This window comes from Argopecten irradians, chromosome 5, assembly GCF_041381155.1.
Source record: "Argopecten irradians isolate NY chromosome 5, Ai_NY, whole genome shotgun sequence".
In the NCBI taxonomy this organism is placed as follows: domain Eukaryota; kingdom Metazoa; phylum Mollusca; class Bivalvia; order Pectinida; family Pectinidae; genus Argopecten; species Argopecten irradians.
The window spans coordinates 40,203,858-40,226,386 of record NC_091138.1 but is presented as its reverse complement, the minus strand read 5'-3'; the positions used below and the strand labels follow the sequence as shown (position 1 = coordinate 40,226,386).

The following is a 22,529-nucleotide window of genomic DNA, read 5'->3' as shown; positions in this document are numbered from 1 at the left end:
GGGATGGACGCGATAAATCTAGGGGTCACCTGCTTGATTATATGGGTTTTCTCCAGGCACTACAATTTCCTTTTATTCTAATACCCCTGTGTGCTTTTATCCTGACCATTAGAAGTTACATAACTTGCTTCCCAATCGATGTAAAATAAATAAAGTTTATAGATTATTTTTTTTTAAAACAAAGTAGAATAAAATAAACAATCACTCCTAGGTATGGAACAATAAACCTTTGCCTGATAATAAGCTCAATAGAATTTATTACTATTCAGTACAAATTAAAACTATCCGCAATCAGACGGCCCATGATATATAGATTGTCAACATTAAAGATGCTCCACCGCCGACAGCATAAATGATATTCATCATTTGAACAATAATTGGTGTTTAATCGTATATGCATATGTCTAACTAACACAAAAAATATATAAAAATAATTTATTTTGCTTTTAGTGCATGAGCAATCAGTATATCATATAGTAAACCCATATAGGATATAGTGACACAGAATTTTTTCGATTTGCAATTAATTTTTTTTTTATTTTTAACCTATTAAAGTAAAATTGGAAGCTCAAACTTTTCAATGGTGGTAATGGTGTGAAGTAAGTTACTTTTGTAACTGAAGAAAAAATACTAAATCATTAGCTCTAGTTTTTGATTGTGAAAAAATACTATTTGTCAGCAGTGGAGCATCTTTAATACAAGATTTACCTGAGCTATGATGGGATACACATGATCCATACATATAGATATAACATTGGGAAGGAAAGCTTTGAAGGCTGCCCCTGGCTCCTGTACTATCAGCTCAAGGATCTTCAAAAATCTGCAAAACAAATCAAGGCATTGAAGATCATAGATGGCAACATAATTCACACTAGCATTTGTAAATATTTGTTTGCAATAACACTGCAACACAACTATGTAAGCTTACCAAAGGCAGTTAGTACGTACTTTTCACTTCATGACTGCAAGCTGATTATTTTGCCGTCATTATCATAGAAACATCAAAATTGTTGTGTCACATGATAAATGGTTCTTGATATTGTTGTTCCGTCCTTGACAGTCATGACAGGTTTATTGGTTATAGGAGCAAAGTCTCTTTGATATGATCTATATTCAGCAGATGCCAATATAAGCATTGCACTGCTTTCAGTTGACAACTATAGGAAGATGAATGCCAATTGGATGATGGAAAATTCTACATGAAGTGCTATAAAAAAAATTCTGTGGTCCATATGGCATTCATTCCTCCATAATTGCCAACTGAGAGCAGATCAATGCTTTAATGAATATGGAAGTAATTTTATCGTATCAGTTATGTGACAACTATTACAATAACATAACACAGTGCTATTACAAAGCTACTTCAGCAGATAACATTTACCTGTTCTGTCAACATTCCTTAACTTTAAAGAATTCCTTAACTTAAAATTCTCTATAGAAAACCATTACAGATGGTAAGGAAAGCCCTTTACTTAAGAATTCTCCATAGAAAACCATTACAGATGGTAAGGAAAGCCCTTTACTTAAGAATTCTCCGTAAAAAACATTACAGATGGTAAGGAAAGCCCTCTTACTTAAGAATTCTCTCCATAGAAACCATTACAGATGGTAAGGAAAGCCTTTACTTAAGGAAAGCCCTTTACTTAAGAATTCTCCATAGAAAACCATTACAGATGGTAAGGAAAGCCCTTTACTTAAGAATTCTCCATAGAAAACCATTACAGATGGTAAGGAAAGCCCTTTACTTAAGAATTCCCATAGAAAACCATTACAGATGGTAAGGAAAGCCCTTTACTTAAGAATTCTCCATAGAAAACCATTACAGATGGTAAGGAAAGCCCTTTACTTAAGAATTCTCCATAGAAAACCATTACAGATGGTAAGGAAAGCCCTTTACTTAAGAATTCTCCATAGAAAACCATTACAGATGGTAAGGAAAGCCCTTTACTTAAGAATTCTCCATAGAAAACCATTACAGATGGTAAGGAAAGCCCTTTACTTAAGAATTCTCCATAGAAAACCATTACAGATGGTAAGGAAAGCCCTTTACTTAAGAATTCTCCATAGAAAACCATTACAGATGGTAAGGAAAGCCCTTTACTTAAGAATTCTCCATAGAAAACCATTACAGATGGTAAGGAAAGCCCTTTACTTAAGAATTCTCCATAGGAAACCATTACAGATGGTAAGGAAAGCCCTTTACTTAAGAATTCTCCATAGAAAACCATTACAGATGGTAAGGAAAGCCCTTTACTTAAGAATTCTCCATAGAAAACCATTACAGATGGTAAGGAAAGCCCTTTACTTAAGAATTCTCCATAGAAAACCATTACAGATAGTAAGGAAAGCACTTTACTTAAGATATTTATCTTAAGTTCTGTCATGCTCTCCAATAGTGCATTTTATGTTTAGGAATTTCTTAATATTAAGGAACATTTATGAACCTGAGTCTAGTTTGTATCTGTTTGGTACTGATAATGAACTTACTTTTCTATAACTCGCTGTGCAGCACCACTACCCTGGCTAATTGTCTCTGCCAACTGTTGTCTGAAAACAAAGAAAGAATCCTTTAAGGTTTCATTAAGATGACTTGAATATAATCATAAATAGAAAACTTAACATAAACTGTTTGGCGCATATTTAAATTTCTTCACAATATATTGATCTTTATCAGCAGTACTAGTATTTCAATACTATCATCTATGGTGATATCTGTATTGATATGTAAGGCTTCAGTACCTGGTGAAGAGCCCCATAAAGGTTTGGATTGTTTGTTCTGTAAATGGGACTCCCATCTGGACCCTCAATCCTTGGAATAGTGCCAGAAAAAAGCTCATGAAGTTATCAATAACATCTGAAACAGGCAATGAGTTGGGGTTGTTAAAATGGTACATAGACATTATATAGATGTTCAGATGCTTAGCATACGTTGACGACATTTGAAAGGGTTGGGAATGCAAACTGAGCATGTTGAAGGATTTTTTGGACAATGTTCAATTTTAAACTAGAATATATCTGGAAGATGATAATGTAAATAACGAAGCACTCAGGATAAAATGAGACAAAGGCCCATGACAAAGGAAAAGAATATGGGCTGGGTCAAAATGCATTTGATAGCACTAGATCATGAACATCAGATTGAAAACTTCACTTAACTTTATTGTCGAGTGTTTAAAGCATTTATAATCTCGCCAACAAGATATTAAAATCTATCGATGATCTGACCTGATTGTTGAAGGTAGACAGGAAATACCAGTAGCGCCACCTGTATGACTTCCTGTAGCGACTGGTAACACAGTTGTTTACTTCTCACCACCTCCCCCGCTATTGTCTCAATCCAGTCCTCAAATATACGCAACGTCTTCTTGATTATTGGTTTTGCTGGTACCGAAAACACATTACAAACAATTACAAATGGAAGTCACTGTAGTATACACAAGAAACACACAAATGAGTAGAAACAATATAGTGATGAAGATGACCATGGCTGGTTTTTTAAACATTTGTTAAACATTTTTTTTGAATTTTGCAAATTCTTTATCAAAAATAAGTTGTGACAGGAAAATAGCATGACATCAACAGGGAACTAACCATTTTTTATTAAGCAAACATTATATTTTATCACATCACAATCACAGCCCAAATAGTTACATCTTCATGTTACTAGTATCAGTGGGTCAGGGGAGACAACTTTGACAAACTGCACTAAAACTTGACTCTATTTACTCCTGCAATTTCATAATTGACTAGCCTAAATGTGTCATCAGGGGTAAATGAGTAAGATTTGATGTCAGACTAGAAATTTTTCACCTACTAACCTTCCTCTTGTAAGGGCTTGTTAGCAGCAAGAGCTGATACCCTTGGTTTGAGCTGAATGAAGTTCCGTGACAGCTGACTCACAAAGGTGACGTGATGTGCTGCACGGCTTCCCCATTCCTGTTCTCCATCAGGTAGATTAGGCCAGGCCAATAGTAGACAGTTACTCAGGGCTCGGTACAGTAACAGTTGAACCTGAAGGTCAAGGTCATACAGGTTAAACAGGAATGTCAAGGTCAAAAGAAGATTAGACAGCAATATAAGGGTTGATAATTTAAACAGAATATCAAGGTCATATATTCATTTAAACAATTATGTCATGGGCACAGTCATGCAGTGTTAAACACAGATGTCAAGATAAAGAACTCAAATAAGGTTAAATAAAAATGTCAAGTTAATTAAGCCATACAAAATTAAATAGGAATGTAAAGGTCAAGAATTCAACCCATTAATGAGTTTAATTAGCTGAAGTAAGATTTGACAGCTCTCAGAGTCAATATATCCTACAATGTAGTAAAAGTTTGACATCATTACAATTTCCTACTTATTGAGGGTCGTTACATATGATGGATAACTGACCTCATAAGATAGGTGGTCATAGCCTCCCTGACTAGCCATCTGGAACATGGACTGGATACTGGTCAGTTGTAGTAGGAATCGTGGCCGCACTGTAGTGGACACTGACAACACCAGATGGACAGCGGAGTGGATAATCTTCTCAGGGGTCTGAATAAGGACGAGGTTAGAACATCAATTTTACAGTTATATCATCTAAATACACAAGTTTGGGCAAGTTTACAACTGTTTGGTGTACAGAACTGGAGCTGAAAAGAAAGGCTAGTGTGCTACCACAACCTCTAAACTGATACATGTAGGTTAAATTGTCTGGTAACAGAAAACTTGTATAAGAAATTGAGACGTACCTCTTTAGTGATAAGTGGTATAAGAGAATCCAGTAATGAAGAGATAAGTGTAACAAATTTCTCTTTCTCCTCTGGTACACGCTGGGACTCGCTGTGATACTGTCCTAACCAATGGGCGAACGCCTTTACTGACGCTATCGCCTGGGCGTGACTGCAAAATATATATAACATTTTGACTAAATGATGACTTCTATATTCTTGTACCACCTCTTCATATTTTCTTTACCACATGAAATGTTCTTATTACTCTTGTATAAATACTGACATTTCTCATCTTATTATGTGTGCAAAATGCACACTTGAACAATGCATGTAAATTCATGCATTGTTCAAGTTCATTATGTGATACATAGATGATCTTACACGAGTAGCTATGAACCTACACATACGAAATCTATTTAACTTAAAGGCTCATGACATATCAAAATATGGAACTTTTTTTGTTTACTAAATTTCACATTATGTAGCCATGAGTCTAAGATTCTTTTTATCATTTTTTTTATTGTATTTACAAAGCGTATATGTAAATACAGACATAACTTTAAAGAAGTGACAAAATAAGGTTCAGATTTGAAGTTTTCATCAATCATGGCAATTGTGCAAGATGATATTTTGATTGTGACATCATTATTACCTGTGACATCACAATAGCGTTATAAGTACTTATTACATATGTATCTTACGATAATTATAACATGGTTGTATGACATGGCTGAACAAGCCAGTTATGTGATACTTATATACGGAGGACTCCACATAATCGAATAACCGTTATTTGTATAAAAATTCTGCGGTCCTGATTTTTTCCTTCTTTATCTTTGTTTTTCAACTCTGTGTATTTGAATAGACTTTTACATGACCTCCGGTTATTTGAATAAAATATTTAGGAAATTCTAAAAACAAAATAGAATATTTTTCAATTTTGCAATATATTTTTAGTGAAATTCGCCGATATATGTTTCAAGATACTTCGCTTTTACTAGAAATCATCATGGTGACAGATTAACGTTATCGTATGGCTTGTTATATTTATGCATGAATCTGCAAAGGTATTCGACGCTGTTACGATTTACATCAGCAGCAGTAGATCATTACTTTAGTATAATCACTGACTCAAACATCTAATTAAAGCATTTGCACTTTCAAATATATGATGTGGGGAAAAAAATAAGTGGCCTAATGAGCTTGCATATCTTACACCTGTTTCTTTAGAAATTTCAGTTATTGAGAAATAAATATTCCAAAGTGTAGTTTTTCACAAATTTTACCCTGTGGCCTAGAATGAAGAGCATGGTAGTTCATAAAAAACAAACAGTGAATAAAAACAAGAGCTGTTGGAGAACAGCAAAGCTCGCCTATTCAGAAGAAGTTGATGTTCAAGTATTTACTATTAAACATGGAAATATGACAAATTAACAGACTCAAAAAACCCCTAAAGGGCCCCAAATTGGTTGTATTATCACGTTCAGCATCCATACACATTAGGAAAATAAAATCATAAACATTTATGATGACTTATGCTTAAACAATTGACAAAATAGAAACTTGCTCAAAAACTTTAACATGGAAATATGACAAATTAACAGACTCAAAAACCCCCTAAATGGCCCCAAATTTGTTGTATTATCACGCTCAGCATCCATACACATTAGGAAAATAAAATCATAAACATTTATGATGACTTAAGCTTAAACAGTTGACGAAACAGAAACTTGCTCAAAAACTTTAACGTGAAATGGGACGCCAACGCGGACGCCGACGCCGGGGTGACAACATTAGCTCCTCCTATTCTTTGAATAGGCGAGCTAATAAAAGTATATGTACTTACACTCCAATGAAATCTGTATGTAGAACATTCTGTACGCTGGAGGTCACCTCAAACAGACGAGTTTTTGTACCATATATGACTGTGTGAATCAACCTATGAATAATAATATAAATAACCACAGATAAAGTCAGCATGGAGAATATTCTGAATGTTGAACCCTAACACAAGGAAATGAGCTTTGTACCATATACAGCTGTGTGAAACTGAGAATAATATTAATGATAATCAGGTGTAAAATCTGCATGGATATCTAAAATACTTGGAACATTGGCTGTCACCTTTTACAGAAAATGTACCTTAGTATACCACTTTGTAAATAATAATTATTTAAACTTCCAGCTCAGTATTGTTCAGTTCTACTGGAGACTTGAAACTAGAGAGTTTGTAAGACATAAATGCCCGACCTACATATATGGTAATAGGAATAGGACAGGATGGGACCAACATGGTTTACACTGTATGATCCCTCCATTCAATGGTGGGGAAATAAATAGACGACCAAGTGCACCAAAACACTACAGATAAATACACACCTGGATATAAGCATGGTTCCGTCTGTAAATCTGTCTGGAAACTTTTCCCCAATGAAATGCTCCGCCAGCCTACCCAGGGCTTGGAGTAGGGAGGATAAGTCTCGTAACGAGCAATGGAGTCGTCGACACTCATTCTCTGCTGTTATCGTCAGGTGACGTCCCTGTACACTACTCACCAGGTAGCGCTCGAGTCCCTGGTAAATCTCCAGGTGTTCTTGGAATGGCTCATACTAAACAGTCACATTCCATTAACATAATAGCGATAAATATAAGGATATCTTTATAACATTATATCTACTGCTATTTATTGGATATCTTTATAACATTATATCTACTGCTATTTATTGGATATCTTTATAACATTATATCTACTGCTATTTATTGGATATCTTTATAACATTATATCTACTGCTATTTATTGGATATCTTTATAACATTATATCTACTGCTATTTATTGGATATCTTTATAACATTATATCTACTGCTATTTATTGGTTATATCTACTGCTATTTATTGGATATCTTTATTTTATATCTACATTATTGGTATCTTATAACATTATATCTACTGCTATTTATTGGATATCTTTATAACATTATATCTACTGCTATTTATTGGTATCTTTATAACATTATATCTACTGCTATTTATTGGATATCTTTATAACATTATATCTACTGCTATTTATTGGATATCTTTATAACATTATATCTACTGCTATTTATTGGATATCTTTATAACATTATATCTACTGCTATTTATTGGATATCTTTATAACATTATATCTACTGCTATTTATTGGATATCTTTATAACATTATATCTACTGCTATTTATTGGATATCTTTATAACATTATATCTACTGCTATTTATTGGATATCTTTATAACATTATATCTACTGCTATTTATTGGATATCTTTATAACATTATATCTACTGCTATTTATTGGATATCTTTATAACATTATATCTACTGCTATTTATTGGATATCTTTATAACATTATATCTATTTATTGGATATCTTTATAACTTTATATCTACTGCTATTTATTGGATATCTTTATAACATTATATCTACTGCTATTTATTGGATATCTTTATAACATTATATCTACTGCTATTTATTGGATATCTTTATAACATTATATCTACTGCTATTTATTGGATATCTTTATAACATTATATCTACTGCTATTTATTGGATATCTTTATAACATTATATCTACTGCTATTTATTGGATATCTTTATAACATTATATCTACTGCTATTTATTGGATATCTTTATAACATTATATCTACTGCTATTTATTGGATATCTTTATAACATTATATCTACTGCTATTTATTGGATATCTTTATAACATTATATCTACTGCTATTTATTGGATATCTTTATAACATTATATCTACTGCTATTTATTGGATATCTTTATAACATTATATCTACTGCTTATTTATATTTATATCTTTATAACATTATATCTACTGCTATTTATTGGATATCTTTATAACATTATATCTACTGCTATTTATTGGATATCTTTATAACATTATATCTACTGCTATTTATTGGATATCTTTATAACATTATATCTACTGCTATTTATTGGATATCTTTATTTATAACATTATATCTACTGCTATTTATTGGATATCTTTATAACATTATATCTACTGCTATTTATTGGATATCTTTATAACATTATATCTACTGCTATTTATTGGATATCTTTATAACATTATATCTACTGCTATTTATTGGATATCTTTATAACATTATATCTACTGCTATTTATTGGATATCTTTATAACATTATATCTACTGCTATTTATTGGATATCTTTATAACATTATATCTACTGCTATTTATTGGATATCTTTATAACATTATATCTACTGCTATTTATTGGATATCTTTATAACATTATATCTACTGCTATTTATTGGATATCTTTATAACATTATATCTACTGCTATTTATTGGATATCTTTATAACATTATATCTACTGCTATTTATTGGATATCTTTATAACATTATATCTACTGCTATTTATTGGATATCTTTATAATATTATATCTACTGCTATTTATTGGATATCTTTATAACATTATATCTACTGCTATTTATTGGATATCTTTATAACATTATATCTACTGCTATTTATTGGATATCTTTATAACAATCTAGCTTTTATCTCTTTAACATTATATCTATTTTATTGGATATCTTTATAACATTATATCTACTGCTATTTATTAACAGAAACCATATATTTTAATTTTCAATTTGTTAAATTGCACAGGGATATTCACTTCAACTAGTGAATCTTTTATAAGTTTTTTCTTCACCTTATTATTTCTATTATTGGATATCTTTATAACATTATATCTACTGCTATTTATTGGATATCTTTATAACATTATATCTACTGCTATTTATTGGATATCTTTATAACATTATATCTACTGCTATTTATTGGATATCTTTATAACATTATATCTACTGCTATTTATTGGATATCTTTATAACATTATATCTACTGCTATTTATTGGATATCTTTATAACATTATATCTACTGCTATTTATTGGATATCTTTATAACATTATATCTACTGCTATTTATTGGATATCTTTATAACATTATATCTACTGCTATTTATTGGATATCTTTATAACATTATATCTACTGCTATTTATTGGATATCTTTATAACATTATATCTACTGCTATTTATTGGATATCTTTATAACATTATATCTACTGCTATTTATTGATATCTATACTATGCTATTTATTGATATCTTTATAACATTATATCTACTGCTATTTATTGGATATCTTTATAACATTATATCTACTGCTCTTTATTGGATATCTTTATAACATTATATCTACTGCTATTTATTGGATATCTTTATAACATTATATCTACTGCTATTTATTGGATATCTTTATAACATTATATCTACTGCTATTTATTGGATATCTTTATAACATTATATCTACTGCTATTTATTGGATATCTTTATAACATTATATCTACTGCTATTTATTGGATATCTTTATAACATTATATCTACTGCTATTTATTGGATATCTTTATAACATTATATCTACTGCTATTTATTGGATATCTTTATAACATTATATCTACTGCTATTTATTGGATATCTTTATAATTATATCTACTGCTATTTATTGGATATCTTTATAACATTATATCTACTGCTATTTATTGGATATCTTTATAACATTATATCTACTGCTATTTATTGGATATCTTTATAACATTATATCTACTGCTATTTATTGGATATCTTTATAACATTATATCTACTGCTATTTATTGGATATCTTTATAACATTATATCTACTGCTATTTATTGGATATCTTTATAACATTATATCTACTGCTATTTATTGGATATCTTTATAACATTATATCTACTGCTATTTATTGGATATCTTTATAACATTATATCTACTGCTATTTATTGGATATCTTTATAACATTATATCTACTGCTATTTATTGGATATCTTTATAACATTATATCTACTGCTATTTATTGGATATCTTTATAACATTATATCTACTGCTATTTATTGGATATCTTTATAACATTATATCTACTGCTATTTATTGGATATCTTTATAACATTATATCTACTGCTATTTATTGGATATCTTTAAAACATTATATCTACTGCTATTTATTACAACAGAAAACCATATATTTTAATATTATATCTACTGCTATTTATTGGTATATCTTTATAACATTATATCTACTGCTATTTATTGGATATCTTTATAACATTATATCTACTGCTATTTATTGGATATCTTTATAACATTATATCTACTGCTATTTATTGGATATCTTTATAACATTATATCTACTGCTATTTATTGGATATCTTTATAACATTATATCTACTGCTATTTATTGGATATCTTTATAACATTATATCTACTGCTATTTATTGGATATCTTTATAACATTATATCTACTGCTATTTATTGGATATCTTTATAACATTATATCTACTGCTATTTATTGGATATCTTTATAACATTATATCTACTGCTATTTATTGGATTATCTTTATAACATTATATCTACTGCTATTTATTGGATATCTTTATAACATTATATCTACTGCTATTTATTGGATATCTTTATAACATTATATCTACTGCTATTTATTGGATATCTTTATAACATTATATCTACTGCTATTATTGATGGTTATATCTACTGCTATTTATTGGATATCTTTATAACATTATATCTACTGCTATTTATTGGATATCTTTATAACATTATATCTTCTGCTATTTATTGGATATCTTTATAACATTATATCTACTGCTATTTATTGGATATCTTTATAATATTATATCTACTGCTATTTATTGGATATCTTTATAACATTATATCTACTGCTATTTATTGGATATCTCTATAGCATTATATCTACTGCTATTTATTGGATATCTTTATAGCATTATATCTACTGCTATTTATTGGATATCTTTATAACATTATATCTACTGCTATTTATTGGATATCATTATAACATTATATCTACAGCTATTTATTGGATATCTTTATAACATTATATCTACTGCTATTTATTGGATATCTTTATAACATTATATCTACTGCTATTTATTGGATATCTTTATAACATTATATCTACTGCTATTTATTGGATATCTTTATAACATTATATCTACTGCTATTTATTGGATATCTTTATAATATTATATCTACTGCTATTTATTACAACAGAAAACCATATATTTTAATTTTCAATTTGTTAAATTGCACAGGGATATTTCACTTCAACTAGTGAATCTTTTTATTAAAGTTTTTTTCTTTCACAGATGAATAAATACACAAAATATCTTTGAATATCATCTACAGAAAATGGTATACTGATTGTATAACTAAATATAATAAATCTTGAAACTTAATATTATGTATTCTGATTTTAAAATACTTTAAAGCTGAAATACGTCTTTAACCACTTACAAGCAATCTGAAAATGTCTGCTGTGAGGATTTCAGCCACTTTTGCCACCACCTCCAAACTTTGCCGTAGAAAGTGTTGCCATTCTGTTTCAGACTGAAACGAGAGGTAACATGGTAATTCTAATTTTTCCTGAATGAACAACTTACTTAAAGTTTGTATCAAGCACAAAACTTAGATGTGTTATAAAGATATTTGCAAAGATATTTTCTTACTTATATATGTAATAATAACAATGAACTATGGAATCTTTGTGGGTTTTTTTTCTCAAAAACATGGACAAATGAAAATCAGCTTCATATTAACTATGTGGCTAAAATCTCTAAGACCGTTTCAATCTAAGGATTATCAAATACACATTTAGTATGTGTACAATCAATTCTTAATGAAACACAGACATTACTGACATCATCATCTAGGATTTCATCATCAAGTTCCTCGAGCTGTGACTGGTTGAAGCGGAACTGTAACTTCTGTAGGATATGAGACACTAAAGAGAGCAGAGCCTCCTGGTATCTGGAAAAAGAGAAATATATACAGCTGAACATTGTTAATAATTCACTATTAATATGGTCTTAATCCAACCATATTAATTCAAACTTTTATGACTTCAAGAATCTGTTTACTAACCAAATCACTACGTTATAAGTATAGTTTGTTATACAAATATTACTGACAGCTAACAGGAACCTTGATGAAAAAATCAGGTTTTTTTTAGTTTAAGGTCCTATTAACAGCCAGGATCATGTAAGGATGTGCCAGGTTTGTTGGTGAAAAAGCCGGAGTACCCAGAGAAAAACCACTGGCCAGCGGTCAGTACCTGGCAACTGCCCCACATGGGATTTGAACTTGTGACCCAGAGGTGGAGGACTTGTGTTAATATGTCGAGACATCTTCACCAAGTACACCGTCATCGCAGCCCCGACGCAGCCCCGACTATGTCATAACAATGAATTTATTTTAAGCGTGTTTGTTATAAATGTGTCTTACTTTATCTTGAAGGTCCTAGTCAAACCTTTCACTCTAAATTCAAGTGAAATTAACTAAAATCCTCATGTGGTGAATGTATATGTATATCAATACAACACAGTGTTTGCACCAGTGACTCCTGGTATGTGAACATCAATATAAAAGAGAATTTCATTTATGAGAAATAACAGAATTTGTAACTGTGACTAATTCAAAAACCATGTGATACCCGAACGTGACTCTTTGTAATCTTCCTGCTGAAATTACATCAGCGCAGGACACCATCTTTTAACGTCATTCCATCACCAATTGAAACAATAGTCCAGTACAAATCAGATATTATGTAGTACCTGAATTAGTCCCATTCTGAGATTTTCATTCTATGTGAATATCTCTATGATAAATTTCTGTAACAGCTAGATAATCAGATATATTGAGCTATACCTGGCTACAAGTAAGTTGCTGTCAGTGGTTCGCTCCCTTAGCTTTGTATGTAGGTAGTCGAGGAATGTATTCCAGGTGTCAAGGCAGTGAAAATATCCCTCATAGGATGTCTATAGAATAGAAAGAGAGAGAGTTCTGATAGCCAAATCAATTAAAGACATATTACCATTATCAAACAGATCGACTGAATTACAGTTAACAGTTTGTTATAAATTAAAGTTCATCTATTACCATTGTATTGAAACATCAGTTATAATATCAAAATATGAGCTCATAAAGGAGTTTAACTTTCCTAAAGATAAAAATGAACACTGGACGTTACTATAAACTATCCAATGTTAAAAGAAAAAACATAATTCAAAAATCGAACTTGCATATTTCTATTGTCGAAACAGATTATGAAGTAAGTTTTCTATCCTTGATTTGGTTTAATCTATAATAAAATTCTTCTACTGCATTGATATAATTTTGGTAATTCATAATTAAGCACACCTGTAAACTAACGACTTACCTGTCTAAAGGTGTACTTGAGTAATAATGCTAAAAATTCCAAAACAGGAAACTGTATGTTAGCTTCGAATCTCTGTAGGTGGACACTCACAAACAACTTCAAAAAATCTGTAAACTTCTCTGTATAACTGTAAACGAATGATGAAATGAAGTTTATTTTTCATAACATACTTTTTTCTTACCAATTAAGCATTGAAGTCACTATTTTTTAATTTCATCGGGGTATGAAAGAAATTTTGTTTGCAAACTGTGTGAATCCGCGTAGCGGATTCTCACAAAAGTTTGCAAACAAAATTAATTTCATACCCTGATGAAATTAAAAAATTGTGACTTCAATGCTTATAATTAATTTTCCAGGCTATTTTATAAAATGAAATACGTTTACGCGTATGATTCTATTGATTTTTCCCAAAGGATTATTTTTTCCAAATCGATACGCAACGTCAATGTTTCTATTGTGACGTCACGATAACGTCAGGTTTCCGTGCCATTCTCTGATTTTTTTTCATCATGGAATGAAAAAAATGAATAGGCCAATCAGAAAGCCAGAAACAAAGAGAAAATTAACTATATAAAAATAACAGTTTATTGTAAACTTACTTTTCTCATCTGCAATTAAATTTCACAAATTTTGCGAGTGAGAAGAAACACACACCCCCCCCCCACCCAAAAAAAAATTAAAAAAAAAAAGTAGGAATTAAAATATCCTTAGACACACACAGAACATGGCAATGTAAATACATATCAGCCAGCTAAATGATGAAAGAACAAACACAATCATTTTATAAATGGATTCATAATGAAAATTTTGTACCTCTCATCAATTTCTGACAGTCTGTTCCCAGTGGCATTCGTACTACTGTCTTTGGTAAGCTTTTGTAACAGATAAAATGTCTGTCTAAACATCTGCAGTAAAAAGTCTTCAAACTCCATGGGAACACAGTTTTTTGATAAAAGCTCATTAATACAGTTCATTGCCCAGATCCCCAACGAGGATGTGTCTGAGCTAAAGTTTGTCGTCCGATTTGAATTAGGAAGTTTTTTGGCTTCGCATCCAAATCCTGCGAAATGAAATATGGTACTAAGTAATGATGGTGTAATGGTTGATGACAAAGGAATCCAGCTGAAGTACTCTGCCAGACACCGCAGAGCTAGACTACATACTTCCTTTGAAGAGTCATCTAAGGGAGGTAAGGCCTCCAACTGAACACGATTACCCGGGGACTTAAACATGTTACTTAGGAGACTGTCAGCTGAAAATATAAGAAAAATAAATAACACCTCATATTTAAGACTGATGCATAAAGTTATACAGTATTATTTTTCCTGAATAGCATTGAGCGTCGAAATTAACAGGCAAATTTCGTGAAGAAAATTGACGTGCCCCGAATCAGAAGACCAGCATATCCACATGTACTGAATCACATGACCTGCGCCTGTCATTTCTCATGGGATCTCTCAGCACGGTTGATTTGAAAAAACTGGCATATTCTCACATGTAACATGACTATGTCATGAATATCATAAGAAAGATATATACCAATAACATATTTGTGACAGCACAGCAAAACATGATTCATAATTAAAATGTGATTTTGCATCACGACACAACCACTGCCTTCAGTATATGGAAGTATCAAATCCAAACCATATTTCACCTGTCTTACATAGAATCAAGTTTTTGCTTATACATGCATTCTCATATACATTCTATAAGATAAATGGAACCTCAAGTTTTTGCTTATACATGCATTCTCATATACATTCTATAAGATTAATGGAACCTAAAGTTTTTGCTTATACATGCATTCTCATATACATACTATAAGATAAATGAAACCTCAAGTTTTTGCTTATACATGCATTCTCATATACATACTATAAGATAAATGGAACCTAAAGTTTTTGCTTATACATGCATTCTCATATACATTCTATAAGATAAATGGAACCTCAAGTTTTTGCTTATACATGCATTCTCATATACATTCTATAAGATAAATGGAACCTCAAGTTTTTGCTTATACATGCATTCTCATATACATTCTATAAGATAAATGGAACCTCAAGTTTTTGCTTATACATGCATTCTCATATACATTCTATAAGATAAATGGAACCTCAAGTTTTTGCTTATACATGCATTCTCATATACATTCTATAAGATAAATGGTAACCTCAAGTTTTTGCTTATACATGCATTCTCATATACATACTATAAGATAAATGGAACCTCAAGTTTTTGCTTATACATGCATTCTCATATACATACTATAAGATAAATGGAACCTCAAGTTTTTGCTTATACATGCATTCTCATATACATACTATAAGATTAATGGAACCTAAAGTTTTTGCTTATACATGCATTCTCATATACATACTATAAGATAAATGAAACCTCAAGTTTTTGCTTATACATGCATTCTCATATACATTCTATAAGATAAATGGAACCTAACAGTTACATATGTAATCAGACCTATATGATGTATAGTCAGTTACACCTTTACCTGCGGGAGAGGAAGAGAACAGCATCCACGATGATTTACGAGATGGAGTCTCGTCCCCGCCCTGTGTGGGTGATGGGGGAGGCGTGGCAGCCACAAGGTGTTGATGTTTCTCTAGTATGGCCTCAAGGGTAGCTGTGAAGTAGTCATTTACAGATAAACCAGCAAATGATTATTGATGTGGTGTTTAATATATCACTAGAGATTTACATTTAAACCAAAAATTGATTTTTGATCTTACCTCAATGAATATTGGCTACTACAACCATTAACCCAGTCAAACTTAATTCTTGTGACTTGATATTGACCTCAGACTCTGAATAAATAAAATACAATGATTACTTACTGTTGAGGATACTTAGAATAGTTGGTACTTGAACCAGTAGGAGGCGCTGTAGTTCCTGTTTCCTATCCATGCTGAGATCCTCACGAGGCGAGGCCAGCTCCTCTGAGGCTGTGTGTAGTAGGACTATACCCAGCATGGTAGTGTCAGGTCGCTGAACCAACTATTGGTCAAAAAACATTATGTAAAAAACTTATTTAGATATATTTTCATCTCGGAGAGAATTTTGTTTGACATTCCATTTTAAGGAGTTAGTTAATACTGTAAAAGGAGAGGAGCAAATGTAGAGGCCAGACCGGGATTCGAATCCGGGACCTCTGAACACTAGCCAAATGCTCTATGATTTAGCTACCTGGTCACTGATGATTGACCCAGTCCCAATCCTGTTACTATACTAATTCAATAATGCTTTTTTAATAGCTTTTCACACAGTATCATATGAAGTATAGAGTACTGTATTATGTTGTTTTCCTATCAAATAAACTCAAGAAAAATAAAAAATAATCTTTTTAGTGACTGTTAATGATTACTGCACTCACCTGACACCATGTCCTTACTTAATTAAACTAAGCTTAACGACACTTAAATTTATATGTGTATTCTTTGGTTTTTTCTTTTTATAATTTATATGTGTAGATTATACTAGGTAAAGAAATTTCTCTGTCTGTATAGTATCTGCCCTTTTGGGTAGTTATTGATTGAATGTCATGTGTATTCAATAAAAATGATAAGAATTTTTTTCCCCATAAACTTATGATGTAATAATCAATAACTATAGTCATGAGCAGATAACAATGGGAAGACAGAACAATGGGATCTTCAGATTTATGATGACTTACCTCCAAAATACTTGTGAAGAAATCTGGGTAGAAGTGAGGCCAATCTATACGACCAATGTCCACCACAAGTTTGACTAATTTAAACTTAATAAAGGATGGGCAATGATTGTGATGGTCAAGTAAAAACTGGTTCAACCGTGTCCGTATCTCGAGCTTCGACTGTCCAGGGAAACCAACCCATTGCTTATGAATTAGATTCTGAAACAGGAAACGAATAGCTTTGTCTTAAATACATAAGACACCAACTTCAATGTGTTGTAAAAGCATATTAATCAAAACAATTTGTTTTCACTAATGTCTAAGCAGAAACATCAAAACTTAACAAAGAACAAAGAAAAAATTGTCAATTTGAACCATAATCTAAATAAGGATACTTTAACTAAATGTTTGTATCTTCATTTTTTATAACCAAACAAACTTGTCTTTCATTCATTTCAACGTTACCAAATATTGTATAGTGGAACTTGTTTAGTGACAGACCTGCATCCTGCATCACTCTGCTTATTGCTATGCTATGTCTCTCTGATTATATAGTCAGCATTTGGTTTTGTACTGAAAGTGAGTGGTTTATCAATTATCTCTGATTATATAGTCAGCATTTGGTTTTGTACTGAAAGTGAGTGGTTTATCAATTATAACTTACCTCAAGAGCAGTCAGACAGAACATCATCACATATTGTCTCTCTGATTATATAGTCAGCATTTGGTTTTGTACTGAAAGTGAGTGGTTTATCAATTATAACTTACCTCAAGAGCAGTCAGACAGAACATCATCACATATTGTCTCTCTGATTATATAGTCAGCATTTGGTTTTGTACTGAAAGTGAGTGGTTTATCAATTATAACTTACCTCAAGAGCAGTCAGACAGAACATCATCACATATTGTCTCTCTGATTATATAGTCAGCATTTGGTTTTGTACTGAAAGTGAGTGGTTTATCAATTAGAACTTACCTCAAGAGCAGTCAGACAGAACATCATGCTATGTCTCTCTGATTATATAGTCAGCATTTGGTTTTGTACTGAAAGTGAGTGGTTTATCAATTATAACTTACCTCAAGAGCAGTCAGACAGAACATCATCACATACTCATTAGTGGTGTTACTAAGGTAGTACAGACAATGCTGCCAGGAATCCTTTGTCTGAGTGAAATTGTTCAGGATTTCCTCTGTAAACCAGACAATGAACATATATTTTCCATTTTACCAAAGTTTATTCTAAGTTTAAATCTAAAACAACAATTCCTCTAATAGCAAATATTATATTGCCAACACATATGTGTACGAATTTGAGTTTGAACAATATAGCTTTAGATATATAATAATAAAAAATCATCAAGTTTCAAATTAATCCAGTAAGTTTATTAATATTAAGATCGAGAATATGATGTTTAAAAGAGCATGATTTTCAAATTACCAAGAGTCTCAATTGATAAATGTTTTAACCTCAAAATTCCCCATCTCTCCTCTAAATTTGGGACAGAGTACAGCTGTATTGATGATATACTGATAGACATGTGTACATTGTATGCATATCCTTTAACTGGAGCCTATACTATGATGGATGTTAATTAATGTATTTTTCGTTATCTAAAAGACAATTGTTAACCAAATTTTGAAGAGGAAATAAACCACATTTTAATATTACAAAATACTGTGTTCTACAAAAATCCACCAGTATACCAAGTAAATAATAACTGAAGCTACCTTTAAAGATATTTTCAAAAATATGCCAACTAACTCTTAATCACTTATGTATTAATATTATATGCTACATAAAATGTATATATAGTGCAGTAAATCTACCAATATAGTAGGAGGTATATATAGAAATTCCTATTTAGAGAAATGTGAGCAAAACCGTAACCATTGACTATAACTACAGTGGACCCCCGAATATCCGGACGCCGATAGTCCGGAAAACTCACAATCCGGACAGAAATGTCAGGGAACGGATTTCCGTAACATTATTTATACTAACTAGTCCGGAAATTCAGATTCCCAATCCAGAACTCCATTTTGGGAATGGAATATAATTTTCGTTAATAAATTCCCGCAATAATCCAGACATTTTGTTGACGCCACGTGCCGATAAAATCCAAGACCAGCTACAGTCATGTGTAAAATACACACTCATTTGACACTAGTGTGTGTTGTCATAACGACGGCTGCCAGGTCATAGCCACGGGCGTTTACCTGAACACCTTTCACACGGGTACATGCAGTCATGTAACGGTTCATTGGTCAAACTTCAGTGTTGTAATAGAGATACGCAATATATCTTTTAACCACACGCTTTTAAACATGCAGTTTGAGCTTGGATAAGGGTACGTATGCTGTAGATACCTTACTGGTTTTGCATGCAGAATATATCCCTCTGCGTTTCGAATACAATAAAGTGAGGTAATACTCACAAAATTAATAAGTTAAAAATCTATGTGAATCTATTCGAATTTATCGTCTATGGTATAAGATATAAAGGCTACGACACATGCCATTTACACATGTGTGACATTGTGCACAAAGTTAGACGTGAACAAGCGCGTGGTTGCTACACAAGTCTGTTAGTCAGAAAGCAAAGACTTGTGAAAATGGTCAATAAAACACACAAATACACAAAACAACAATTATATTAGTTCTTAAAATGTTCACAACTATTTGTTATCATATTTTTTTATGCCAAGAACTTAGATGATATTGATCCTTGGTTAGGCAATTTGAAACATAATTTGCCGTACGACAGATCAAGAGTGGGATACGTAGCTATATGCATACATAGTACACAATTAACGAAGGCTTTCGGTTTTGTATTTTGAAAAAGAAATAATTTTATTTAATATTCTTAACATAGTAATATAAAAAAAACACATAACAAAGAAGTATTTATTATAATACACGTATATTACATAAAAGCCTATCATCGATTACAAGGTAAAGGGGAGTAACTGGTACATGACAATTTAATTGACTAAGAACATGGAATTCGGCAATCCGGAAAACTCTTAATCCGGATGATTTAGCCTGGGAAAGAAGGTGTCCGGATTATCGAGGGTCCACTATATATAATAGTAGGTTGTCATGGTTTTCTTCAATTAAAATTTATTTATATGATTTTAAGGGATCACCAACACTATACTGATCTTACCTATTTCTCTCTTTCTTTCATTTGAAGTAGCAGGCCCAAAAAACTCATTCATCAGACTCTCCAAAGCCCCAAGGGAATCCTTGCTTGAGGCCTGAAACAGGATATATCAATATTTGTGCAACAGACAAACAAACATCTACATTTTTTAAGACTCAAACAACATTTGGTCTAGAAACGTTAATAGACCAAAAGAAATGCATGAACTGGAAAAGACTATCAAATGCATGTGATGTTGCACATTTTGCAGCTTTCATTTAAACACTTATATACAGAGTAGTTATAATGTATCTAAGAACAGCTATCAAGAATGCATAATTTCTAAGATTTAAAATTGCAATATATACATGTTACAAAATCCAACGCACCTTGTCCTTATCCAGAATTGAACATGTAATATTTCACACATTACAATAGTAATAAAACCTGGTGCTGCTTGTCATAATGATAAGAACTTTTATTATAATAGTATATGTAATGTAAGAAATAGAACTGATCAAGACGGCTATACAGCAAGCATTAAACTTTTGTCTGTCATTTCTTTCAAACACAATTATGATACCTATCAAAATGTAAGATTTTTGGCCATGTAATAAAGGAAAGTTTGTGTTCAGAGAGTTATTATCAGTTTTTAATCACTGTTTTAGTAATGAATCCTTCTTTATCCATTTTCTAGTCTACAAATTCATGTTTCGACAAAAAATGAGCTTTCATATTTTTGTTCAGTAATTGTATAGCCTTTGAAACAACACTTTATAAATTGTAAGTGAATTATTATTTCAATAATCTATTCGAATTCATGTTCCTTACAAACAATACATTGAACATTGAACATTTCTTTAAAAAAATCCATGGATTGTTCAACCACTAAAATATAATTCTTAGAATTTAGAATATCAAAATGAAATTTTGTAAATGGGTGCAAAATTTCATATTCACTTGAAATTTCATATACCGGTAGATGCTAAGCACTATTTCACATATAAAGGGGCCTATATTTACAAGGCCGCTTGTTATTTCAAAACATCAATTCCTCAAAAAAAAACCATTTTCCTTGGTTCGACGTAGAAGTGGAGCAGAAACAAAAAGTTCATAGGTTACTTATAAGGCATACAGTTTCACGGTATTTTAAAATGAATAAGATCCAAAAAAAGATAATACTTGATTGAATTCAAAAACGGGCTCCATAAAATTTTGCCAGGTCCGATTAATTTGAACTGCATCGACTAATAGATAAACCCCTGATTTCTTATGATAATGATGGTTGACTTTAGTTGGCATATGTGTCTGTAACTATACATATGACTCCGGGTCTTTGATTGGCAATGAAACATCTAGATCTTGCAGTTTGGCCAAGAGCCCACATCCTGTTGCAGGTGTTGGTTGATAGCGATTATCGTACAACCAAGGCTAAATAAAACTAATTTTACCATTATGGGAATCTTGGAGTTTCCGTTCTCTTATGTCCTCACATAAAATCGATGCCGTTGGAGATCAACTGTCAACGACAACTTGAATTTTCTTCAAACATGTCATCACCCGACACATGTGTCATCTCTAGCTTCCTCCATGATGGGTTGTATTCGGTACACAAGTATTTCTTGGTACAACTTCGATACTGAATAAC

The 22,529-nt window shown here is 31.5% G+C and overlaps 1 protein-coding gene across 3 annotated transcripts in view; it reads right to left on the bottom strand.

The window, feature by feature from the left end:
• Positions 1–22,501, bottom strand: part of LOC138323854 (exportin-6-like) — a 603,808-nt gene extending 581,307 nt beyond the window's left edge. For 2 of the 3 annotated variants that reach the window (XR_011208599.1, XM_069268752.1), the window contains exons 1-20: positions 22,333–22,501; positions 20,906–20,996; positions 18,817–18,929; positions 17,761–17,958; positions 16,925–17,084; positions 16,582–16,713; positions 14,883–15,321; positions 14,070–14,196; positions 13,559–13,668; positions 12,553–12,661; positions 12,149–12,241; positions 7,101–7,330; positions 6,568–6,660; positions 4,740–4,890; positions 4,396–4,542; positions 3,819–4,011; positions 3,226–3,381; positions 2,740–2,854; positions 2,488–2,547; positions 709–820 (exon numbers count right to left, since the gene is read on the bottom strand). Coding sequence is in view for 2 of the 3 variants with exons in the window: in XM_069268752.1 (XP_069124853.1) it covers positions 709–820; positions 2,488–2,547; positions 2,740–2,854; positions 3,226–3,381; positions 3,819–4,011; positions 4,396–4,542; positions 4,740–4,890; positions 6,568–6,660; positions 7,101–7,330; positions 12,149–12,241; positions 12,553–12,661; positions 13,559–13,668; positions 14,070–14,196; positions 14,883–15,321; positions 16,582–16,713; positions 16,925–17,084; positions 17,761–17,958; positions 18,817–18,929; positions 20,906–20,996; positions 22,333–22,335 (2,832 nt within the window). In the remaining variant the exon portion in view is untranslated. Of the gene's footprint in view, positions 1–708; positions 821–2,487; positions 2,548–2,739; positions 2,855–3,225; positions 3,382–3,818; positions 4,012–4,395; positions 4,543–4,739; positions 4,891–6,567; positions 6,661–7,100; positions 7,331–12,148; positions 12,242–12,552; positions 12,662–13,558; positions 13,669–14,069; positions 14,197–14,882; positions 15,322–16,581; positions 16,714–16,924; positions 17,085–17,760; positions 17,959–18,403; positions 18,460–18,816; positions 18,930–20,905; positions 20,997–22,332 lie in introns of those variants that run through there. The other variant, XM_069268753.1, reaches the window with a different exon arrangement.
• Positions 22,502–22,529: the final 28 nt, after the last annotated feature.